Source organism: Vombatus ursinus, unplaced genomic scaffold, assembly GCF_900497805.2.
Source record: "Vombatus ursinus unplaced genomic scaffold, bare-nosed wombat genome assembly UNPS02007344.1, whole genome shotgun sequence".
NCBI lineage: Eukaryota > Metazoa > Chordata > Mammalia > Diprotodontia > Vombatidae > Vombatus > Vombatus ursinus.
This window is the reverse complement of record NW_020947122.1, coordinates 4,804,243-4,818,806: the sequence shown is the minus strand read 5'-3', so window position 1 is coordinate 4,818,806 and position 14,564 is coordinate 4,804,243. Positions and strand designations below refer to the sequence as shown.

Genomic DNA, 14,564 nt, shown 5'->3' with positions numbered 1-14,564 from the left:
AATATATGTAGTCAGAAGGTGACTGAATAAAACAAAACTGCATCCAGTGAGGGTTTTTCATTGGGAAGGCAAGTGTGCACAGAAATCTCTGAGTTGATGAAATAATCACCAGGAACTCAGACTGGTGACACTCAGGAGGATAAAGAGAGATAGAGAGGGGCCCGAAAGCCACAACTGTGGTTCTGGCTCTCCCTAGACACTGTTCCCTTTCAGTCTTTAGTGATTATCACACTGGTCTTTCTATGATATCCAATGACCTGAGTTAATAAAATGTTTTACAGCCTTGGAGTCAGGAGGATCTGAGTACAAATCCAACTTTAGACTCTTGATACTTACTAGCTGTGTGACCTTGGGTAAGTCACTTAACCCCAATTGCCTCATCAAAAAAAGTAAAAAAAAAAAGTTTATAAAAACAAAACAAAACAAACAAAAAATCGTTTTATTTCACATGCCAAGCATCCAAGGCATTATGTGTGTGAGGGTCATTGTTCATGACACTAACTAAGACAAGTGATGTAAGTAAAGAGCACCATGGAAATTAATCAGGAGGACTGACTCCACAATGTTGTGTGTAAGGACGGACCAAGTATCTAAAGCCAATTACCAGGGGGCCAGGGGAAGTAGATGGAGAACAGACAAGAGGCCAAGCACATGACCCCAGGTGGACAGGAAGATCACAGGATCACAGATCTAGCCGAAGGGAACTCAGACATCACACAGACCAACCCCCTAATTTTATAGATAAAGAAGCTAAGGCCCAGGAAGGTTAAATGATTTGCCCAGAGGCACGGATGTAGTAAGTGTCATATGCAGGATTTGAACTCAGGGTGAAAAATCCATCCCCAAGTAGAGAGGCCAGGGAGGCTTTTCAGGGCATGAGGAGGGTTGATTCAGGAGAATGCAAGCCATTCTCATTTTGGGGTAAGGGTATTTATACTTTAAGGGAGGACCAGAAGCCAAACTGAAGAGTCAATGGTATGTTCCTAGTTTGGACTTACAGGTTATACTCAATCTGTCCCTAACAGGATTCTGTAGTTGAGTTCAAGGATGCCAAACAAAGGAATTGAGGGGATTAGGACAGCAAGTGGTTAACTGTGGGAACTGAGTGAATCACACTGACCCCTTCTTGTGACTCAATTCTGGAGCTAGGTTCATTTCTATTCAATTATGGGTGTAGTCCAACTTCTGCCTTGTGAGAAAACTTATTCAATTGTGGGAACTGGGTAAAAAACCGTATTGCCTTGTTTGAACTTAGCCCTACGTGGCTGGGAAACTGGACCACCTCTACCTGCTGCTTAAAGACCTTTAACCAAGGACCTAGATTATGTTGATCAGACACCCAGTCAGATCCAAAGACTGATGCAAAGAGTTTTCTAACAATTACACATCTCGAGCAACCCATTTGTCTTATCTGAAAACTGGCCCCATACTAACCAATCAGTTATTGTTTCCATGTTCCCTTGACTGGTTACAGATGTTTAGGGAGTGGGACACCTCTTTCTCTGAAGTCAGGGGACTGTACCTGTTTACTCTCCCCCTCCCAACTTGGAATGTCCCTAATCTTTCCTCCAATTAGAAATCAGATTAGTTAATGTTGTATTGTTTGCTTTCAATTAACTGGCTTCATTTGATTAATTGTTTTTAATGTATAAAAGTCTGTCTCCCACTGTATTTTGTCCAGACCTAAGCTGAGGAGAGGGCTTGGTCTTCTTTTGTTGGGCAATTGCCTTGCATTGCTTATTAAATCAATATCCTTGGAAGATCGAATCTTTGTTTTCCTCAGTCATTTCATCTTTCACCTACCACATAAGATACTTAGGCTCAGGCATTTGTATTCCTGCTTACAGATATCCAAATCCAACAAGAATGAGGCCTCTCTATTTTTCTACAGAAAAGGTTAACCAGGAAGCGTGCAAAGTTGTGCCCAGCCATTCTGTAGAATGTGAGATTTTAGAACCTGGATTTTAGATGAGAAAGAAAACAATATACTCCAAGCAAGGTTTTGTATCACAATAAATTACCTCTGAATGTTATCAGCAAGTCTAGATAGTCTCTGTTGCCTGCGAATAGGGTTTAGATGAGTTTCTGTAGCCAGGTCCTTCATCAAGCGGAAATCTGAAGTCACTCTTTTGCTCAAACCTATTAAATTTGAAAGAACCCAAAAAGGAAAAAATTTACCATAAACGTTATCACTCCAAGCCCTCACCTCAGTCACAATTTTTGCAGTTTATTAAAGTAAGGTTGGCTTCACAACTGAGGTAACTGTACAAGAATTCAATAATCAATTGTACTATTAAAAGTTCTTCAAACTTCCAAATCTGATGCATATTCACTCATTTATTTAACAAATACTTATTTTGATTATATTCTGGAAATATTTGAAAGGCTGCATAGTACAAAGAGAATCAGACTCATTTATCTCAGAAAAAGGACTGGTGGGTGAAAGTCATGAGGAGGAATATTTTGGCTCAATATAAAGAACTTACTAAAAATTAGCACTATTCAAAAATAGAATAGTGAGTTCAGTGAAATGTAGTCAGATTGGCAAAGTAACAGGAAGAAATGTATCCCAGTACCTACCACACAACCCTTGGACCCCATAAAGGTCCAGAAAATGTACTAGATTGAGTCTTGATCAGGAAATTCAGAAAAAAAAAATCATGAGTCATTTTTCCAGTCCAAGTCAAAACAGGGAAACAAACAGAGAACACTTTGGACATTGGGGATCAGAGTCTGGCCAGAGGTATGTCGGACACAGCATTCGAGGACACAGGGCCTGAAAGAAGGCCAAGTTGGCTGTACCCAAAGTTGAGAAGAGGTCCCAGGGGGACCCTGAGATTGTGCAGAATACAGGAATATGGTAGCCTTGCAGCTCCCTACTCATTTCTAGGTAACAGATCAAGGGCAAACTTAGGAATGGACATGTAACCAAAGGTGGCAGATGATAACTGGTCACAGAATCTAGGTTTTGTACTAAATGAGGAACAAATTCAAAAGCAATCAGGAGCTGTGTGGCTCTAACCCTAGGAACAGAACAGGGACTCAGTTCTAACCTCCAGTCCAGAATGAAAGCTGAAAATAAATAACCAAGAGAAGAATCTCAGACCAAAAGGGAGCCTACAGTTATGTCATTATAAACCTTAAGAGCTTTCCAGCTTACTGATAGTGGCTTAGTCCAGTAGCAGTCTACTGGAACTACCAACTAGGAACAAACCCACAGGTATGTAAGCTTAAACCCAAACCTAAGTCAGGAATTTGCAGAGTTCAGACCAGGAGGACAGTGTGCATTACTCTTGATCACATCATTCTGGGAGCAATGAAAACTTAAGGTCTCTAGCCTGAGTTGTACCTGAGGTCCTAGAATAAGATAATACATTAAGACAGCAGCAGAAGGATCTAAGAGTACAGTGCCTCAGATCAGATATTCCCTTCAGAAACGTGCAGAGCCTGGCCCTAAAATAAATCTCAGAGTTAGGCAGTAGGCTAGAGGAATGAGCAAACAAAAAAGAATCCCACCATAACGAGTTGTTATGGAGAAAGGGATATTCAGGACACAAATCCAGAAGAAGAGACTGACTCTAAAACATCTACAAGCAAAGTCTCAAAGAAAAACACAACTTGGACACAAGTCCAACCAGAATTCCTTGAAGATATGAAGCAAGAATTTTAAAAAGAGCTAAAATTGATTTTGAAAATGAAATGAGAGAGCTAGAGGAAAATGGGAAAAGAAATGAGAGCTAAGGAAGAAAGATATGGAAAGAGAATTAACATCTTGGAATAAGAGATACAAAGTCTTAACCAAGGAAAAAGCTCCATAAACATTAGAATTGACCAAAGAGAAGCTAATAACTTTATGACACATCATGAATATTGAATCAAAGTCAAACGATTTTTAAAAATAGAAGAAAATGTAAGGAATCACACAGAAAAAAAAACAACTCAACTGCAAAATAGATCAAACAGAGAAAATTCAAGAATCATTGGACTACCTGAAATTCATAACCAAAAAAGATCCTAAACATGGTATTCTAAGAAATCTTAAAGAAAACTATTCAGATCTCTCAAAATCAGAGGAAAAAAGTAGAAACTGAAAGAATCCACAGGTCACCCCTTGAAAGAAATCTCAAAATGAAAACTCTCAGAATATAGCAAAAATCCAGAGTTCCTGGGTCAAAAAAAAAAATACTGTAAGCAGTCAGAAAGTAAGAATTCAAGTACTGAGGAGCTAATTAAGCTCATGATTTAGCAGTCACCCCTATAAAAGAATGAAGAGCTTAAAATATGATATTCCAAAAGGCAAAATATCTAGACTTATAGCCAAGAATAATTTACCTAGCAAAACTGAGCATAATCCTACAAATGACAAAATTGACTCTAAATGAAATAGAGGACTTCCAAGCATTCTTGATAAAAAGGCCAGAGCTGCATAGAAACTTTGAAATACAAACACAGAAGTCAAAGGAGGCATAAAAAAGGTAAACATAAGCAAACAGTCAAAAAAGACTAAACAAGGATAAATGGTTTACATTCTAAAACGAGTAGATGATACATGTATTCTCTCAGAACTCTATCATCAGGAATCATAGAGGAATTCTGATTAGAGAGCATGGAAATGGTTTTTACTATGTTTTGATCTTAAAAGAAGAATGAAAAGAGAAGGGAAGAACACACCAGGGTGGGGTTAAGGACTGGAAGGATAGAAAAAATTATGTGATATAACTGGGGTGCACAAGTAGAAGTTTATACAAAAAGGAGAAGAAGTGGGTGGAGCAGATGATATTTGAATCTCATTTTCTTCTACACTGGTCAAAGGAGAGAATACACACACACAGAGTAGGGCAAAGAAATACATTACACTCAACTGGGAAACAGGAGGTAAAGGATCTATGGGAAAGAAGGTAACAGAAAGGAATATTAGTTAAGGGAGTTAAGGGAGTCTTAAGCAAAACAAACTCTTAAAGAAGTAGCAGGAATGAAAAGTATAGGAGAATAGGATGGAGAAAATTAGACAATTAATAATCATAACTGTGACTGTAAATAGAACTCACCCACAAAAAGGAAGAAGACAGTAGATTTGATGAGAAATCAGAATCCAGTAATATGTTATTTAAAAGAAACACACTTGAAACAGAGGAATATACACAGAATCAAAACAAGATGCTGAAGTAGAATTTATTATGCTTCAGCTGAGGTAAAAAAAAAAAAAAGAGGCAGGCATAGCATCCATGATCTCAACAACAACAACAACAACAACAAAAAGAGTCCTAATTAAAAGATAAACTGGAAAAACATATTTTGATAAACTAAATGACAATGAATTAATATCAATATTAAACATATAGTCACTAACTGACATAGCATCTAAATTATTAAAAGAAAACATTAAATTAGTTATAGGGAGAAATATATAGCAAAACTATAATTATAGGGGACTTCAATTTATCCCTCTCACGTGTAGATAAATCTAATAAAAAATGAGTCACCTGAACAGAATTTTAGAAAAATTATTTCTAATAGATTTTGAGAATTTTGAATGGAAATAGAAAGGAGTGTACATATTTCTTATGTGTGCATGGCACCTTAAAAAAAACTGACTATATTATGACATACAAACTTCACAAACAAATTCTGAAAAGCAGAATTAAATTAAACACACCTTTTATGTACCATAATGAAAGTTATATTCAAGAAAAGTCCTCTGAAGCAAATATTAAAAAATAACTGAAGACTAAATAACCTAATCTTAAAGAATGAGGGATCAAAAAACAAATCATAAAAACAATCATTGTCATTAACTATAATAACAAGACAACATACTATAATTGAGAGAGTGCAGAACTTAAGCAGTACTTAATGGAAAATTTCTACTTCTAAATACTTTCATCAACAATAGAAAAAGACTAGATCAATGAATTGGGCATGTAACTAAAAAAAGAAAACCAAAAACCAAAAAACCCTAGAAAACCAACAAATTAAAAACTCACAATTAAACACCAAAACAGGAATCTTGAAAATCAAGGGAGACAGCAACAAAAGTGAAAATGAAAAGCCACTGAATACACAAATCTAGGAGCTGGGTTATTGGTGGGTGGGGTTAATCAATAAAATATATAAGCCATTAGCTAACCTGATTTTTTAAATGAATAAAAACCTAATTACTGATATCAAAAGTAAAAAAGTCAAATTCACAACCAAAAAACAAGAAATAAAAGAATGCACTGTTGGTGAAACTGTGAACTGATTTTGCCATTCTGGAAAATAATTTGGAACTATAAAAATCTCAAAAGCTATTAAACTTTTAAACTATTAAACCTCTGAGCCAGGCAATACTCCAAAGAGATCAATGAAAGAAAAGAAGGTGCTACAAGTACAAAAATATTTATAGATCTCTTTTTGTGGTGGCAAAGAATTGGAAACTGGGACAGATGCCTATCAATTTGGGAATGGCTAAAAAAGTTATGGTATATGAATGTAATAAAATATTACTGTGCTAGAAGACATTACTTCAGAGAAACAAGGAACACTTAAATAAACTGATAAAGAGTGAAGTGAGCAGAATCAGAAGAATAATTTACACAAGACTTCAACCCAGGTTATCTCCCTGGCTTCAAGGCTGGCTATCTGTTCACTATGCCTTTCTGTCTCTCATTACCAACTAAACATAAGAGAATTACCAACTAAACATGAGAATTACCTGTGAGAAAGCAGAGTTCAGGAACCAGGTGAGCAATCCGGACTTCACCACTATCAGTTCCCTTACTTTTCAACTGACTAACGAGCATTGGCTGGCTTAGGTCAGATAAGTTGATATCATATTGCTATAAAATACAAGATTAAAGAAGGAAAAGTTAAGAAACTGCAGAATGTAAGACCCTGACCTTGTCATTCTTCAGCCTCCGAAACTGTTATAACACCCATATCCCATCAATGCTGACGCACCTTGAATTTCATTAACTCTTTGTAGAGGGATCCATCTATTACTAGATGGCTAAACAGAGAATTCTGTAGACATGGTAAAAGTAAAATTCAACAAAGCATATGACAATGACTGTGGACAACGGAGAACTAAGTACTTGAATACTAGAGATAGCAAGGTGGAGCAAAGGATAAAGCATCAGCCACGAAGTTGGGGAGACTTGAGTTCAAATCTAGTTTCTTCTTAGCTATGTGACTCTGGGCAAGTCACTTCACTTTGTTCAGACTTAGTTTCCCCACCTACAAAATGAGGATAATTACAGCAACTACCTCCCAGGATTGTTGTGAAGATAAAATGAAGTATTTATAAAGTGCTCTGTAGACCTTAAAGTGCTATACAAAAGCTAGCTAGCTATCAGAGGTGTCAAACTTGGCTTGTTTGCTTGCGCAGCTGAAAATAGATTAAAATGTAATTGGGAAATGTTTAACAAAATAAATGAAAATACAATATAACACAGATTACATTAACTTGTGGGTTTTCTGAGTCAATACATAGCCCGGAGGTATCCATAGCTATTTGAATTTGGCGTCACTGTACTAGATGATAACGCAGTTGGGTGTATTTGACACTAGTTGAAACCCAAAGCTAAATTACTAAATGGTTTGATTCCCAACTTACAGGAAGTTCTTTAGTGAAGTACTCCAAGGATCTATTTTGGCCCTGTGCTTCTCAACACTTTTAATCAATGAATGCAATATAGGCCTTTCAAATGTCAGCAGGTGACACAAAGTTGAGAGGGACAAACAGCCTGCTGGATGATAGAGTCTGGTAATGGTTGTTGTCCTTCATTTTTGAAGATGACTAAAATGACATCGCCATGCTAGAGTCAAGTTTTAGTGTGTCCAACTGTGGCTGATCAGACCAATATGAGCTCGGAATGTTCTACCACAGGTCGGGCACAAATAGTCCACGTGAACTTTTGGGGTGGATTCTCTAAGTCTGCATATCTTGCATTTCTCTTGAGCTACCTCAATTCTGCTTCGCTCACACAACACAGCACCTTCTCTGATGTGGGCATGCCATGCTGAACAGTCCTCTGCCAGTGTCTCCCATGTCACACAACCAATTCCAAAGTTCTTAAGAAAGATCTTTGAGAGTGTCCCTATAACACTTCTTCTGACCACCATGTGAATGCTTGCCCTGTGTGAGTTCTCCATAAAATATTCTTTTCGACAAGCACATGTTTTGCATTCAAACAACGTGGCCAGCCCATTGGAGTTGTGCTCTCTGAAGCAGAGATTGAATGCTTGGCAATTTAGTTCAAGAAAGGACCTCACTGTCTGGTACCTCATCCTGCCAGGTGATCTTCAGAATCTTCCTAAGACAATTTAAATGGAAGCGATTCAGTTTTCTAGCATGGCATTGGTACACTGTCCAGGTTTTACAGGCATACAACAATAAGGTCAGCACAATGGCTCTGTAGACCTTCAGTTTGGTAGTCAGTCTAATACCTCTTCTCTCCTACACTTTCCTTCGGAGACTCCCAATCACTGAGCTAGCTCTGGCAATGCATGTGTCAACCTCATTATCAATCTGTACATCCCTGGAGAGTATACTACTAAGGTAAATTAACTTAGCCACAGCATTCAAAACTTCTCCATTTGCTGTAATCGATGGTTCCATGAATGGGTGGTGTGGTGGTGGCTGATGGAGCACCTGTGTTTTCTTGGTGTTAATTGTTAGGCAAGCAACAGAGAATCAATCCATACTTTGTTGCATCTCAGCTTCAGAGGTTGCATTGAGCGCACAATCATCTGCAAACAGAAAATCATGCACTCCTTCCACTTTGGTCTTGGCTTGTAGTCTTTTCAAGCTGAAGAACTTAAGCTAAATATTTGCATTCAACAAAAGCGACAGCCCCAAGGCAAAATGACTACCAGAAGAATTAATGTCAACAGATTAGAGCTCTTCTCTGAAGGAGAACAGTTTGTTGTTAACTTGGAGGGAAAGTTGAGCCAACACACAGTTGGCAACAGTGGAGCAGAAAAGGAGTGGGCAGCTTTCAGAGATTCGGTGTATAGCAAGCACTGCATTTGCTCATCTGGGTCAGAACACTCGCAAACATCAAGACTAGTTTGATGAAAATGATGGGGAAATTCAGAAGCTGCTAACCGAAAAACGTGAGCTCCACAAGGTTTACCAGCAGGATAGTTCATCCATCTCTAAGAAGGCACCAATTAATTCCAACAAAAGTAAAGTACAAGCAAAGCTTAGAAAGATGCAGGATTCTTGGCTCAGTTAAGAATGCAGATGAAATTCAGTTTTATGCTGATAGTAACAATCCAAAGTTGTTTTATGATGCCCTGAAGGCTATTACATAATAAAAGGATCTCACACCAAGCTAGACTGGTGGGTGAAATATAGTAAATACAATAATATGGAAATATTTAAAGTTCCATATGACTTTAAAAGATCAACCTCTTAAGCACAGGATGGGGGATGTATCTCCTGACATTATTTCTTGTGAAAAAGATTTGGAGGTTTTAGTCGACTGCAAGTTCAAGATAAGTTAGCAATGTGGTGACCATCAAAGAAGCTAATGCTATGCCATTCCCATTAAGAATGGCAGCAGAGCAGGGAAGGTAATAAAAGTTTCCACTGTACCTGGCTCTGATCAAACCATCTGGAATACTGTTTTTGGTGCTGGGCACCACATTTTAGGCAAGGCACCAGACAATCTGGAATGGAGAAGGAAACCACCAAGATGGTCAGATGAATGGAGAACATGCCACCAGCTGAAGAACTTGAGGAAAGAAGACTTTCAGAAGACATGATCAATACCTTCAAGTATCCAAAGAGTTGTTATGGGGAGAAGGGATTAAATCTATTCTCAATGACCTCAGAGGGTCACTGAGGCAGAATGACTGCTTTGGGTGGCTACGTGTGTTCCCTGTCTCTGCAGGTCCTCAAGCGAAGGTTCAATCACCACTTGTTAGGAATACTATAGAAGGGATTTTTATTCAGGTGTAGATTGGATAAACTGGCCCCTGGATTCCTTTACAACCTTTAGATTCTGTGATTCTTTGATTCTGTGATACTCCACCCTCTGCAACACCCTTTACAAAGCCTTTTTTATCAACACCAACTCTCAACCAAATCTCATCTAACTTTAGCCATGTAATGTTCTGCTTAACATTTTAGATATTTATATGTATCTTATTTCCCCTACCAGATCACAAACTGAGAGCACAGGCTCTCATTTTTGTAATCATTTTCATATTCCCTATACTACCCATAACAATTTCGGTCATAACTACAAGGTTGTGGATGAGAAATCCATACTGCATGAAACCATATAATTTTTTAAAATAATGATAGCTAACATTTTTTTAATTTAATTTTTTTTTGTGAGGCAATTGGGATTAAGTGACTTGCCCAGAGTCACACAATTAGTAAGTGTTATGTGTCTGATACCAGATTTTAACTTACGCCCTCCAGATTCCAGGGCCGGTGCTCTATTCACTGTGCCAGTTAACTGCCCTGAAACCGTATCATTTTGAATGAGAAATCTCACATTAATCTAGCACATTCTACTTTGTTCCTATTGATTACCTATTTATTATTATTATTTATTATTCCTATTTCCCATTTATTAGGGTCATGCTTATGATTCTGATTGATAACCTGACTTCTTTACTCAGAATGACCATATAATGACCATCTAATATCTCCTTCAGCAGCTCATGATTTAATTTTCTCAAGGCTCTAAGTAACATCTCAAGCTGAAGACTAAGCTAGATATAAATTGGACTCAGTGTGGTCTGATCCAACTAATTATTCCAACTGTTTTAATGATCAATGAAGATTGCCATGGGATTGATTGACCAATGATGATAGGCATTAACTGTAAAGGAAGTGGACCAAGGGGAAGAGTTTTTTTTTTTTTTTGCAAGGGAGCTATGGGGGCAGCTAGATGGCGCAGTGGATAGAGCTCTAGCCTTGGAAATCAGGAGGACCTGAGTTCAAATCTGACCTCAGAAACTTGACATTTACTAGCTGTGTGACCCTGAGCAAGTCACTTAACTCTGCCTTACAAAAAAAAAGGGGGTGAGCTATGTGAGGCTCACTTCTCTAGTCCTCAGTCTTTTCATACATAAAAAGAGAAGGTTGGACTAGATGGACCTTAGAGGCCCCTTCAAGCTCTAAATTTACAATCCTATCCTGAGCAAAGTTAAATTCTTTAATGTCCCTATGCCTCAGTTTCCTCATTTGTAAAATGAAAGGTTGAATTCAATGGCCTTCTGGTTCTAACTCTATGATCCCATGATCTATAAAAAAAAAAACCCCAACAATTTGTAAACATGGCATTTCTCACAATAAACTCAGGAGGCAGGTAGTTGCAGAGTGAGACGGAGAAGGGGGAAGGCAACATTTATCTAACACCTACTACATGCTAGGCCCTGTGCTAAGCATTTTACAAATATTTATTTGGCTATTATGATTCCCATTTTACAGCTGAGGAAACTGAGGCAAATGGACTTGTCCTGAGTCACGAAGCTAGTAAGTATCTGAGGCTGGATTTGAACTCAGGCCTTCCAGACTCCAGGCCCAGTGCTCTATCCACTAGTTACACCCTACAGATAAGGAAATGGAAGCTCAGATCACTTCAGGCTCATGATCATGTAGTACATAGATAACGGAGAAGAGCCAGACACAAATCAAGGTGCCCCCAATGCTTGGAATGCACTCCACCCCCACTGCTGTCCCTCAGAATCAATAGCTTCCTTCACAGACCCCTTGGGATGATACCTTCTGCCTAAGCTTTTCTTGAGCCCATATTTAGAAACTTGATCCCTTCTAAGAATCTCCTTTTTCTTACAAAACTCAGCTCAAACACCACCTTCTACATAAATCCTTTCTTGATGCCTGTGTCTTCTCCTTCAAAATCCATTATACTTCTTTTGCCTATATTTTTTATACATTTCTACATGTACGTATTATTTCCCCAATAGACTGCAAGTTCCTTGAGGGCAAGGACTGTTTCATTTCTTTCTATTCCCAGCACCAAATCTTACATATAGTAAATACTTAATAAATGCTGACTTTAATTGATTCCTAATTCAGTGCTTTTTCTACACACCATCCCTGTCACTATATGCTGCCTCATTTTCTCAGGATGGTATCTCACTCACTAACGTCCAAAACCGGATTTTATTTTCTTCCTTGCAAAACAAAACAATAGTAAAATAGTAAAAAAAAAAAAAATGCTTTCCAAAGATTCTACTTAATATATATCCTCTGTGTAATTTATTTGATCCTATTCAGAAAGGGGTTGTAATTAAAATTTATGAGAAATCTGGGTACTATTTTATACTAATAACAATTCTAATTAAAAAAATAAGAGGCAAGAGTTCTTCCATGTCAATAAAAACTTTTTAATAATAAAAATCAGAAATACTCCAGTAAGTTCATTTTAGATTAGTGATTGAACCTAATGCTGAGAATAATCAGTGACATATTTTATATAAGTACTCTTGTGTAATGAGCTCATTTCCCCTTAAATAACATATCCTGCTATAGAAATGTAAATGCAACACTACTTCATACCCAGCATCTGCAGCTCTTCTAAATGTTTTCTAGTTAAGACTAAGAAAAAGAAATATAAAGGGAGTTCAGTCTCAGGATTTCTGATAGCTTGAGGGCCGAGTACAAAATAATCAATGTGGTATAGGGAGAGGTGCCCTGGGCTTGGGGTAAGGAGATCTGTGTTCAAGTCCTTGATCTTTCAATTATTAGCTGTATACAGAGGGCTGGCCTTCGTGTGAAGAAGCCCTGGGTTCGAGTAATGCCTTTGACACATTCCAGCCTTAGAGTTGGATGGGACCTTAGACACTATCTAGTTCAAACTCTTTAACTTCCAGATGAGGAACTGAGGCCCGAAGAGGTTAAGTGACTTTCCCAGGATCATAACGCTAGTAAGTGCCCAAAACAGGATCTGAACTAAGGTCTTTCTGACTTCAAGTCCACCATTCCACCCATTACATCGAAGTGCCTTCCTGGGGAAACTCTCTAAAAACCATAAGCTACAAAGTCACCAGTCTGCATCAACAGGAATTTCCATATCATGAGTTCCCTAAGCCAATGAAATCACAAGCCCAGATATTAAAAAAAAAAAAAGCCCTGGCAAATCTCTTCACTTTCATAATAACAATGATAATCATAATCATAATAGCAGCTAGCATTTACAGAATGCCTACTACATGCCAGGCACTGTGCATAACTCTCTTTACAAATATTCCTCATTTGATCCTCACAGCAAGCCTGGGAGGTAGGAAATTTATAATAAGGGCATTGATTTTTTTAAGTACTTTAAGATTTCCTAAGCATTTTCCTCAGAATAATCCCAAAGCAACTATTACAATTCCCAATTTATAGATGAGAAGGCAACATGCTTAGTGCTTTTACAAATACTATCACATTTAATCCTCCCAACAACCCTGGCCCATTTTATAGTTGAGGAAGCTGAGGCAAAGAGAGTTTAAGTAACTTGTCCAAGGTCAAAGGGCTAGGGAGTATCTGAGGCTGGATTTGATCTCGGGTCTTTCTGACACCAGGGCCAGAGACCTAGGTCCATAGTTTGCTCTTCTATAACAAGTGAGATGGTCCAGAATGTCAGTGGTGTCAAACTCAAATAGAAAGGGATCCATGCCGGTTACATATTGACTTAGAAAACCACAAATTAACATTATCTATGTTGTACTGTATTTTTATATATTTTATTAAACATTTCCCAATTACATTTTAATTGATTCCTCCAAGTTTGACAGCTCTGGATTAGATAATGCAGCTAAATTCTATTATTCAAATGGTCCTCCACTGAGGAGAGGAGAGAAATACATGTAAGAAATCGTTTTCCTGATTTTTCTCTAATTACAGCCTATGCACAATCCAATACTCTCAATTTCATAGATAAGGAAATTGAAATTCAGAGATGTGGAGAGACTTTCCCAAGGCCATAGAACTAGATTCCATTGTGAGTGAGGTACTACTGTAATCTTTTTTCATTATTTATTGCTATTTAATATGTTTTAAAACACATCTATTTTAATGAAAAAAAATTTAGTCATGCCATCAAAGAACATAAACCTGTGAATAGACTTGTTGTTGCTGAGTCATTTCAACCATGTGTGATTCTTCGTGACCCCATTTGGGGTTTTCTTGGCAAAGATACTGGAGTGGTTTGCCATTTCCTTCTCCAACTCACTTTACAGATGAGGAACTGAGGCAAACAGGGTTAAGTGACTTTCCCAGGATCACACAGCTAGTAAGTGTCTAAGGCCAGATTTGAACTTAGGTCTTCCTGACTCCAGACCCAGCACTCTATCACTGTGCCACCTAACTGCCCTTTCAACAGACTTAGGGCAAAGGAATTCCCTTTCATTTCAACTTATAGAATAATTGTTTTCCTGGCCATAATTTTTACATACCTGCTTATAATAATCAAAATAGGTGATCTTGGTGCCATCTCGTTTCTGAAAGGCATCAGTCGGCTTCACAGACCAATCAATGTCATCAATTCGGTAAGTTCTGTTATTGTACCTGGGTGAAGATCAGAATTCTTTTTAAAAAAAAATTAATTTTCCAAGAG

General features: G+C 37.8%; 1 protein-coding gene across 1 annotated transcript in view; it reads right to left on the bottom strand.

Annotated features, from left to right (window-relative positions):
- PIWIL4 (piwi like RNA-mediated gene silencing 4) overlaps nucleotides 1–14,564 on the bottom strand; it is a 75,856-nt gene that overhangs the window by 25,282 nt on the left and 36,010 nt on the right. Inside the window, exons 9-11 of the mRNA XM_027849403.1 lie at nucleotides 14,404–14,515; nucleotides 6,695–6,818; nucleotides 2,022–2,139 (exon numbers count right to left, since the gene is read on the bottom strand). Of these exons, the coding sequence (XP_027705204.1) occupies nucleotides 2,022–2,139; nucleotides 6,695–6,818; nucleotides 14,404–14,515 (354 nt within the window). The remainder of the gene's footprint in view (nucleotides 1–2,021; nucleotides 2,140–6,694; nucleotides 6,819–14,403; nucleotides 14,516–14,564) is intronic.